At 36.1% G+C, this 11,996-nt stretch overlaps 1 protein-coding gene across 2 annotated transcripts in view; it reads left to right on the top strand.

Annotated features, from left to right (window-relative positions):
- Window positions 1-11,996, top strand: part of LOC107742302 (proprotein convertase subtilisin/kexin type 6-like) — a 111,400-nt gene that overhangs the window by 90,034 nt on the left and 9,370 nt on the right. For both annotated transcript variants that reach the window (XM_016555220.1, XM_016555221.1), the window contains 4 exons: window positions 2,505-2,592; window positions 4,053-4,156; window positions 6,449-6,578; window positions 11,105-11,217. In XM_016555220.1, coding sequence (XP_016410706.1) covers window positions 2,505-2,592; window positions 4,053-4,156; window positions 6,449-6,578; window positions 11,105-11,217 — 435 coding nt within the window. The remainder of the gene's footprint in view (window positions 1-2,504; window positions 2,593-4,052; window positions 4,157-6,448; window positions 6,579-11,104; window positions 11,218-11,996) is intronic.

The raw sequence follows: 11,996 nt of genomic DNA on the forward strand, positions 1-11,996 counted from the left end.
AAAAGAACCGATTCTTCAACTTCTGTGTTTCCCAAAAAATAACATCATACAGGTGTGGAACGTCATGAGGGTGAACTAATAGTAAATAGTGTCAGAATTCGTATTTATGGCTTTAACTTTTCTTTTTAAAGACTGCCTATATAATCACAGAACAGAGTGTATTTGTTTAGTCAGCGGTGAAGCGTGGCTCACATGTGCGCAGAGCAGAAGAAGGCAGTGCTTTCATTGATTCTGCTTCATGCTGTTGTTTGTCCCTCGTTGTTTCCGTCTTGTTGATAACAGCTGCTGGGACGGAGATAAGCTCTAGTTATCTCCACAAATCAGACTAATGATTGAGCGTCTTTCACAGTCGGAGGACGGAGAGTTTGAGTTGGTTTATGGTTGTTTGCACGCTTGTCCTCAGCTGCTGAACACATGCGGAGCCATGAGTCTGGAACAGATGTGTTTAGTGGCAGCGTGAATGGATGAAATTTGCACATACCCAAGTATGAATTGCATCCAGATGCCCAGATATTTCACTCACTGCTGATCGGAGCAAATTAGAGGTAATATAAAACTCAAAGGTCTAAATTTGTCTCTCCCTCTCTCTTTTTGTCTGTCTTTCGTGCAGCACTGGGAATAATTCACTGCAAAAAAAAACACAACAAATCAACAAGAACAAAAAAAATTCTGTGATGACTTCCATCATGCATACATGTTTTGTTTTTCTGAGATAAATTGGGTATTTTTTTTATCTTGGGTGCTTTTGTCTTTTTCTCTGCTAGTATCTTCTGTTCTTTCTAGATTTCCGTCATTTAGAGTGTGTAAATCTGGTGGGAAACAGCTGCTATTACGGGCTGGCAATTTTAATATATAATTCATAAAACATTCGATCATAAAATAAATAAGAATTAATTCTGGAATCTGCAACAGGGTTCTGTTTCATTATAAAACCTTTCTTCATATCACAGGAAAAGTGTTGAAGTGCTAAAGGCTCTTTACAGCGCTTTCGTGTCAGTCAGTGCACAAGCATTCAGTCCATTTGCACGTGAATCAGTTATCAGTGTTTTGAGTTTGTGTGATACATGTGATTGTCATTGACACTGTCTTTATAAACACACAATGTATTTGCTGCTTTAATGTGCTGTCTGTGCTGAGTAAAAGTGCTCTAAATAGGAAAATGTAACCATAATTGGTTCATAAGGCTATAGATTGCAGTTTGTTTGCAGCTTGAATGCTAAGTGAAATAAAAAAATGAAACTAAAAACTTAACTACTTTCAGCTAGTTGCTGAAGGCAATATTTGTAAGTTTTATTTAGTTTAACTTAGTAAAATAACTAAAACTGAAATAAGAAAATAAAAACTATAGGTGCACATTTATGACTAAATCTAATAAAAATGAAAAACAAATTAAAATAAGTAAACTTTTACCTGAGATTTAAATGAAAAAATAAAAATAAAATAAATTAAAAATATTAATAAAAACTACAGTATTTAAAACTACAATATATAATTCTAACTTATTTTATTTTAACTAAAGGTGCTAAGGCAACCTTTCTAAAATTTTAATGAAAACCACCAAAAAAAAAGGAAAATAATATTTAAAAATTATAAGAAAGCTTATTTTGATTAATTTAATTGTTTTTGTGCATGTTTGTTACAATGTGATCTTGTAAATATTGTATTATTTTCTTAAAGTGTTAATAAAATAATGCACATATACTATTTCGAATATTAAAATACTTATTTATTTTTTGATATATATAATGGAAAGTCCTCTTTGTAATAATTATAATAATAATAATAACAACAGTAAAACATCTTGTTGTTGTGGTTTTTGTTGTTACTATTATGAAATATATTACAATTGCATATTTTGTTTTACTCTTGATGTGAATAGTTTGCAGTTAGTTTACATGTTTGCTGTGACAATTCTGACACTTTATCTGTTGATTAATTATTAGAAAATAATAAAAATTAACTAAATAATTTAATTGAAATCAAGGGTAGCGTTTGTTCTGGAAGGTCACCTCAGTCAAGCTTGCATCAGCTGACTCTTAGCTGATCCACAGCCACCTGTTGGAATACGACGCCTCCCATTACATCCTTATATAATGTCCATTCAGTATTATTCAGCAGCTTATCGCGTTGCTCAGAAGCTAATTACCCTTCTCCATCCCCAGCTCCTCCTGTCATCCGCAGTCAGGACTTGGCCTTCTGATATTCCTCATTGATTCAGACTCCTTTATCCTGAATTATGTTGTTACATTATATTGTCATTAAGAACATCAATGATATCTGCTACATTTATGTTGGTTCTGTTCTGTTGACCCTAAGGGGGTTATCGCTGCTCTCCCATGCTCTTATCCATGCTAGGCTGCATGGATGGACAGGGAGTTTTTCCCCATCCAAACTGTATGCGAATTGTCAATCATCTTTGACTATAGTGATCCTGACAGAACTACTTTTATGTTCATGCAGTCCTTGTCTTTGGGATTTTCACGTCACATTTTCTTTCTTTCCAGGCCAGAGACGTTGTCTGAAGTGTCACGAGAACTGTTTGAAATGCTTGCGGGATGCAGACAGATGCACGGCCTGTAAAGATGGCTTCAGGTAATACTAATAAACATCAAAACTGTTCAAGTTTCAACTGTTCAGCAATTGCACAAAAAAACCTGATGAGAAAGAAGTGCGCAACTTCGTGTCCCGTGTTGAACCGCTGCTCTCAGAGTGTGGCAGTTGAGATGCGGCCCAAGAACATTTGATAATCCTCACTGGATTGTTGCTTGATTGCTGCGTAAATAAAACCAAATGTTTGCGGCTATTGAGCATTTAAACGTCTCTTAAAGCCAATCGAGTTTAATGAACGTTGACCCCTCTTTGCACTCCATGCACGATATATACAGAGTTCTGAATTCTCATGACGTCTGTAGCCTCGCGCTGGTGCGGATGAAATAGCGTAAGAAGTCTGGCTTTGGGGTTTTGTGTGGGTTCAGGACATCTAGGGTACATCTGGGCATCTTTATGCATGCTGTCTTTGCTGTGGTTTAGACAAGCCGTACTGAGACAGACCGGGCTTTAGTTCTTGAAAGGCAGTCTGGTTTTGTGAAGGGTAAAACGCAGCACGCTTTGCGCCGTGACCTCTCAACGGCGTTTAATCTATCAGGGTTATATATCGTGATGCGCAGATAGAGAGCGAATGCCTGGAATCTTTTAGATTCACATTGTCTGCGTCACACTTGCTCCAATGATTATTGAAATGCCTGTAATTTTCAACCGCTGACCCACAATACCCCACTTCCATAACAAAACAGCTCTTTTAGCCAGGACTAGATCAACCCACCGTGAAGAAGCCTGCAGAGTTGTTTTCTCAGACGCACATTAACTCAAGTTTTGGACTGAGAATCACTGGTCACTCTTGATTTGTTTGAAAATATATTTTCGTTTGACACTAGTTTTAGTCTATGCCACATTTAGAGCACTAAAACCTTAAAGGAGCCTCGCATACAGATTTGAAAATAGAGCTGTTACAATTATGTTGTGTTTGCTGTGACAGTTATGACATTTTGATGGTTGATTATTTATCAAACTAATACTAACAATTGACGGTCTGATTTATCTTTTTTGTCCTTGTGTATCACAGTGAGAATTTCAAAATAATCTATCATTTGCATTAATGGTTGGTAAAGGATGCACATCATAAAGTGACATACTGTAGATATAATATTCCAGATATTCAAATATTATTTATTTATTTAACATAATGGAAAGTCCACTGTTGTTATAGTAATAACAATAATTATTAATAATTATTTTTTGTATTATAATTATAAAAACAATATATAAAAAATACCTATTATATATATTTTTTGTCCTGCTCTTGGTGTGAATAGGCCTTAAGTTGCATAAAAGTTATGTAAATGTAGGCAGTCATATGTTTCAGATAGTTTTGATGTCTTACTGATGTTTTTGCTTTACACAATGTTTGCTCTTTAAATCTGTGGAAATATTGCAGTGAACTGCTGTATGGGTTTAATCTTTTCTTCTTCTTTTTCTCCTTTTCCTGATTAAAGTCTGGCAGGAATGACCTGCGTTCCAGAATGTGCCAATGGAACGTTTTTTAACCTGGAAGAAATGAAGTGCAGCCCTTGCCACATCTCCTGCTCCACATGCACAGGTTACATTCTATTCTATTCTATTCTATTCTGTTCTGTTCTGTTCTGTTCCGTCCCATCCCATCCTGTCCCTCCCATACCATCCCATCCTTTCTATTCTATTCTATTCTATTCTGTTCTGTTCTGTTCTGTTCTGTTCTGTTCTGTCCCATCCTATCCTGTCCCTCCCATCCCTTTCTATTCTATTCTAGTCTGTTCTGTCTTGTCCTGTCCTGTCCTATCCTATCCTATCCTATCCTATCCTATCCTATCTTATCATATCCCATCCCATCTCATTCCATTTAATTCCATTCTATTCCATTCCATTCCATTCTATCCCATCATGTCCCATCCCATTCCATTTATTTACATTCCATCTCATTCCATCCCATTACATTCTATCCCATCCCATCCAGTTCCATTCAATTCTATCCCATCCCATCCCATCCCGTTCCATCCCATTCAATTTTTCCCATCCCATTCCGTTCCATTCCATCATGTTCCATTTCATTCATTTTTCCCATCCCATTCAGTTCCATTCCATCATGTTCCATTCCATTCAATTTTTCCCATCCCATTCCGTTCCATTCCATCCCATTCTGTTCCATTCCATTTAATCTCATCTCATCTCATCCCATCCTATCCCATTCCTTTCTAATCCATTCCTTTCTAATCCATTCCATTCTATCCCGTCCCGTCCCATCTCATTCTGTCCCGTCTTGTACCATCCAGTTCCGTTCCGTTACTAGAAACTGTCAGACAGGTAAACTGTAGCAGACCTTGAGGAGCAAGTCGAGAAATCCGTGCAATACACTGTTTACTCCGACTCAAGTAATTCTCACAGAATATGAAATGAACTGAACGCAAAAGCAGACAAATGAGATCAGATATCTTCTTTAACTTGCTTACCAATGAGTTCACAACGAGAAACTGAAGAGTAAAGCGTTTGTATTGTTTTGAGGACAGCAGGAGCGAACGAGCCGCTGCCAGTCCTGTATCACTACTGCTGCTCAGCCATAGAACCTAATTAACTTACTTCATTACACACACTCACCAGAAATGCCTGATAAGCCCTGAGTTGTTTGCTTTCCAAGTTCGCTGAAATGTGGAGAGCTGATGTTATAGACACAGTGGGATGGAGATAAATAATTGACAGATTAACCTGAATGAATGTGTGTCTGTTTCCACCTCCATTAACATGGGCTCAGTTTCAAACCCTGGTAAGACGTCTTTATAGGCAACATTTTAAGACATAAAGTAGCAAACATAAGTATATAATTTTTCTTTGCCAAATACTTAAGCAGCATGGCATGCATCATTTGTGGAGATGACAGTCCCACAATGCAGTGCAACATACTCCAGCGTCCAAACTGGTGGGTGGAAAAAGAGAGTTATTTATTGATATAATATTATAGTTTTTGGTCATATTTTGAGTTAGATTTTATTTTTCTATTTTCTATTACCTATTTAATTTGAGCTATTTTTGGTCATTTTGTTGTGTGTTTGTCATTTTTTATTATTATTATTTTTAATATGTCTAAATAGATTACTTTTTATTTATTAGTTTTTTTATGTTTTATTTTAGATAAGAAAATGCATTTATTCATTAATGAAGTGCATTTATTTGATGAAAAATACAGTAAAAATGGCAATATTTTGAAATATTATTACAATTTCAAATAACTGTTTTCTATTTGAATATATTTTCAAATGTAATTTATTTCTGTGATCAAAGCTGAATTTTCAGCATCATTACTCCAGTCTTCAGTGTCACATGATCTTCAGAAATCGTTCTAATATGCTGATTTGCTGCTCAAGCAAACATTTCTGATTATTATCAATGTTGAAAACATTTGTGCTGCTTCCTATTTTTGTGGAAACCATACTATGTTATTTTACAGGATTCTTTGATGAATAAGAACAGCATTTCTTTGAAATATAATCTTTTACATCATAAATGTCTTTGCTGTCACTTTTGATCAATTTAATGCGTCCTTGCTGAATAAAAGAACATTTTATTCACCTCTATAAGAGATCACATTGACATGGTTGACCTGCTGCAGGAGAAAGTCTCTTGTGCTGCTGCTTTAATCTTAGAGATGAGCTGATCAGGCCAGATAGCTGGAAGTAGACAAGAAAGTCTTCAGCTGATGGTGCATTGTATCAGGACACTGTACTCATACTGGTTATTGATAACTTTGCACTGTTAACATCATGCCTCTGTCACCAGCCATCCCAAACACGCCTCAGGTGAAGATCCCAATGAATTGCAAATGTAATGGAGAACTGAGCTAACAGTGGGCTTGTGTTTGCAGGTCCAGGACTGGAGGAGTGCATTCAGTGTGCGCCGGACTACTTACAGCAGGAGTGGCGGTGCATCCGAACCTGTGCTCCCGGATACTACAGAGGAGAGGCGGCGGGATTCACACAGAGGATGTGCCGCAAGTGAGTCCTGCACACGTCTCACATGACCACTGTACTGCTGCATTCAGGCAAAAACTGTCACCAATTCTTGGGTTATGAATATGCATTTCAGATGCTTTAAAATGCGGATGCATTTTATTAAACATTTTTCTTACGATGTTTAAAATTAAAGGTGTTTCATATTTAAATTGGTGGGATGGTCCTTTTTGTCTCAAAGGAAGGAAATGCACATGCTGTTGTTTATTACTAAGGCATTGTTAGGTAAATGACCAATTTATATCTGTAATCTTTTATCTTTTTATACCTGCAATTATAGCACTAGATCTACTGTTAAACTTCTTTTAGAGTATGCTCAGAGCTTGGCAAAACTGCCCTCTCTTTTTTCCCATTGTTATGGAACGAGCTGCAGAGTGTTATAATGCTGGAAGCTCTCCCCTCTTTAAAAGTTTTTAAAAATCTCTTAAAAAGGAAACATGTACTTGCTTTAAGTCATTTTTTTGACTAATCACTAATGTGATAACATTTGATTTGTTATCACATTAGTGCAGGTCTAAATGTTGTTAGACTCCCTGTAAGAAGAGATTTAGCATCTAACTGGGACTATCCTGGTAAAATAAAGGATAAAAAAAAAAAAATAAAATAAAATAAAGGTAACATTACAGTTCTCATAAAGAATGTACAGTTAAAATGTCAAGTACTAAGACTGCCAAGCTAACATCTTTCTGTCAGGTCATTCTCTTTGTCTTTGTTTTCAACTTTTATGCCATCAAGGCTTTTTCTCTTTTTTTTTTCTTAGCTACTGCTTATATGTCTCATTGGAATTGCAGAATTGTAGCCTTGGTACAAGAATTGTGTGCTTGGTATTTACATTGGAATTCTTTCTTATTGCTCTCTGGCAGAAATGTGAACACACACACACACACGTTGGTTTTTATGGTTTATGGGGACTCTCCATAGGCGTAATGGGTTTTATACTGTACAAACGGTATTTTCTATCGCACTGCACCAACCCTACACCTAAACCTACCCCTCACAGGAAACTTTCTGCATTTTTAGATAAAAAAAAAACACCATTTAGTGTGTTTTTTAAGCCTTTTGAATTACGGGGACACACCGAAAGTGTCCTCGTAAATCACCTTCACATTGAATAATATTTATTTTATATTAATATGCAAGTTATATATTCCTATATTATAGAATTCTATAAATATATATTGTCTATATAAGTTATATTTCAAGTTTTTTTTTAGTTTATGCTTGCTCTTTTTTTTGGATAATCTGTGTAATGATCGATAAGCAGTCGGTTTTTCAGATAAACCAGAGAGAACCAGCAGAGGAAAGTGCAGCACAGATCTTTCATGTATGGCTGAGATTTACAGCATTTTAGATTCCTGTAATGTGCAGCATAAGGGCGGCGGGAGAGGATACGCCTCTGCACTCCACAATTTATAAATCAACAGTCTTTTGCTTTATGAATGTCACGGATGGTGATTGCAGTAGAGGTGGGTTCTTCTCCGAGTCCGGTTGAGCTTCACTGGAGGCAAATAGATCAGACAGCCGTAAAAAAACAGGTAAAGTGTGGCCCTGAGGTAACCAATCCACACTGGAAGACATTCAGTTTGAACTCGTATACCAGCAAATGATAAAGTACATATAGTAAATACTGTATAAGAGCACAGAGGTCACACATGCAGTGTCAAGGATGGTTTCACAGCTCTTATGGATGACCTTAGAGGTTGTCATTTTTATGTCAATCAGAGCTTGTGTATTTTATAATGGTAAAGTAGCCCCCTTCAAATTATAATGGGCTTAGGCCTATATAAAAGATGTTCATTGTGTTGTAACTGGTTTTGAAAACAGCATGCATGCTTTACTTGAAGATTCATGGACATTAAAATTAGGGTAAAAATTGTTTAGTACGTTCACAACTGTTGTTTTCTGTACACGCACACTATGTGGTCAGTAGGAGTTAAAAAAAAAAATTATAGTTTAATTCTGCAAGGATGCATTAAAGTGGTCAAAAGTGACAGTGAAGACTTTTATAATGTTATAAGATTTCCTTTTTTAAATAAACGCTGTTATATTTGACTTCATATTTATTAAAGAATCCTGAAAACACATTAATCAGCACAACTGTTTTCAACATTGATAAGAATAATAAATGTTTATTTTCTTAAGCAGCAAATCAGCATATTAGAATGATTTCTGAAGATCATGTGACACTGAAGACTGGAGTAATGATGCTGGAAATCCAGCTTTGCATCACAGATAATATGAATTACATATTAATATATATTCAAATAGAAATCAGTTATTTGAAATTGTAAAAATATTTCACAATATTACTGTTTTTACTGTCATTTTGATCAAATAAATGCATCCTTGGTGAGCAGACGTCTTTCAAAATTTCAGTCGTCGATTTAAAACCAGTAAAATTTCACAATTTGTGATACCACATTAAAGGAACAGTTCACTTAAAATGAAATTTTGTCATCATTTACTCCATTTTGGCTACATGTCAACTAGTTGTTAAAGGGGTCATATGATGCGATTTCAAGTTTTCCTTTCTCTTTGAAGTGTTACAAGCTCTTGGTGCATAAAGAAGATCTGTAAAGTTGCAAAGACTAAAATCTCAAATCCAAAGAGATATTCTTTATAAAAGTTAAGAGTCAGCCATGCCTACCTAAAACGGCTTGATCTAACACACCCCCACATATCTAGGTCACTATGTGGAAATATTAGCACAATGCGTTGAAAACGACGTGTTTGAGAGAGGCGGGGCATAGAGGACCTACAATAATGTACAGTATTTGAAAAATAATGTGTTTTTTGAACATTAAAGCATGTCAACATATTGTTACACCAAATACACCAAATAATGATCTTTAAAATAGCATCATATGACCCCTTTAATGACATTATTTAACCACGTGTCAGACTTGCGACGCAAGAAATCACAGTAAACAAGGTACATTTAGACTCGCAGTGTTGCTAGATCTTGCTATAAAAATAAGAACAAGTCCATAATAAATCCAAACTTGGAAATATGCAACATACTGAAACATCACAATCTGCGCGTGCCTGCTTTATGAACTCCATAAACTGGATTGCTTTATTAGCTGAGCACAAATAATAAGCATTTAAAATAAGTGGTCATGGCAACCCTTCAAGCGTGCTCTGCAAAGCAGCCTTCTAAACAAAAACAAAACACGGCAGCTCTGTCGACGGTGGCTAAGTTATAATTGCGGGGCATATTGAGTCTTTGGTTGCTGTAATATTACTTTGGTCAAAAATAGTGGATACCAAACGTGCAAGATAGGAAAACATTGCTACAATGGCGTCAGCCATCACATTTTCCAGAGTGAGTTCTGTTCCATATGCACACAAAACTAGAATTTAAGGGATTCACTCATTAATATACATATGAGGTTAATAAGTAAACAGTCATGTTTGTCAGATGTAGAAGCAGCATCAATACCAACTCGGTGGACCGGTGTGTGAATGAGACGCGCACTTAATGAGCATTAATTGGCATTCAGAGTGAACACTCTGAGCCGTCAGATACACATCAGGATACCTGATCTCTTTCAACTCCAGAACTAATGACCTGGACTAGTATGCAGAGCACTGAGATGCTGATATGGGCGGTTCAATTAACAAGCTCAGTGTCATAAACATGAGCTCAATGTTCCTCCGCCAGCATCAGTTTTATGGCACAGTTTGAATCCTGCTCTTGATTAGAACAAGAGTTTAATAAAGTAACTAATGCTAAAGAGTACTACAGAGTTTCTGTGGGTCTTAAAAGGTATTCGACGTCTTAATTTGCCCTTGCACAAATGAAGGCCTAAAACTTCTTAAATCGAGGCAGAAAGTCTTAAATTCATAAATGTTGCATGCACGCATGTTTTCCAGTACAAATATCTAAACATAAATCAAGATAAATTTACTTGAGATGCAGATTGAACATGCAAAGTCTTGCTTTCTGAGAAATTCAACAAAATTAAGTGAAGTGAGTTGATGCTTTTAGCAACATTTTGCAATTTTACTGCAACTTAATTTTTCTTCTTAAGTAAATGGTCTTTAGAAATTTGCACTGGAAAACAAGACAATCTTTCAAACTTTGAAGCATTGCTAATACAAGACATTTATGTTTAGAGACCATGTTGGTGTATTTTGTTCCATTCAGATCATTCCTTACATTTTCTTTACTTTATCTTAAATTTACCTTCATAAAAACCTGCAGAAACGCTGTACTAAAGAAGCACTTTGTGATTGATGGCTGTCATTCGCTGGCGTTGATGCATCAGATGCAACAGTTGATGTAGACATTCATTTAATGATGCTCTTGTTCTGATCGCCTGGCTTCCCTCGTGTTTTCAGGAAATCTGTCACTATCATTTGTGACCCTGGAACACAAAACCAGTCTTAAGTCGCTGGGGTATATTTGTCATAACATTGACCCTTATGACTGGTTTTGTGGTCCAGGGTCACATTTATCAAAATCGAGTCTTTACGTAAAAAGCTGAATTTTTGCTGTGGATTTTCAGGTGTGAGGAGCACTGTTTGAGCTGTCAGGGTCCTGGAACCAGCTGCACGCAGTGTAAAGAGGGATACAGCCTCATCAGCCGGACCTGCATCATGAACGCCACCTGTAACAACGGTATGTGCCTTCATATAATACAGATATTAGATACAGACCCATCAGCAGATCACTAGAGCTGCTGGAATGATTCATGTCTCACTCACCCTCAGCAGTCAGTCTTAATTGCTAAAATGAATTTAGATAATCTATTTAATTATCTAATTCATATTTCTCTCTCTTAAGATCAAGACGTGAATAATTACACTGATTTGTGAATGATTTATTAAGTAGAATCAGTCATTGTTTGTGAATCAGGCTAATAATTAATCAATTATTTGTGTATTTATATTTCTACATATGAACACACATTTGATTGTATTTGTATTTTTAATATTAAGTGTATTGTTTTAATGCATTTTTATTAAATATTGTATTTATTTTAATCTAATTTAATCTAAATACCACTGCGATCCAGTCTCAGATAAGACCAGAATGGATGAATGGATTAGATGGTGATCTGTTTAATTATGTTTAACTGCGCTTTGTCATATGAACAAGCAGTCAATAATTATGCTGATTTGAAGTACACATACAGTGATGACTCGTGAATTTAAAGGAACACTCCACTATTTTTGAAAATAGGCTCATTTTCCAATTCCCCTAGAGTTAAACAGTTGAGTTTTACCGTTTTCGAATCCATTCAGCCGCTCTCCGGGTCTGGCAGTAGCACTTTTCGTGTACTAAGACCGACGGAAAATGAAAAGTAGCGATTTTCTAGGCCGATATGGCTAGGAACTATACTCTCATTCCGGCGTAATAATCAAGGAACTTTGCTGCCGTACCATGGGTGCAGCAGG

The sequence above is a fragment of the Sinocyclocheilus rhinocerous genome, unplaced genomic scaffold (assembly GCF_001515625.1).
Source record: "Sinocyclocheilus rhinocerous isolate Xijiao unplaced genomic scaffold, SAMN03320098_v1.1 scaffold75, whole genome shotgun sequence".
NCBI lineage: Eukaryota > Metazoa > Chordata > Actinopteri > Cypriniformes > Cyprinidae > Sinocyclocheilus > Sinocyclocheilus rhinocerous.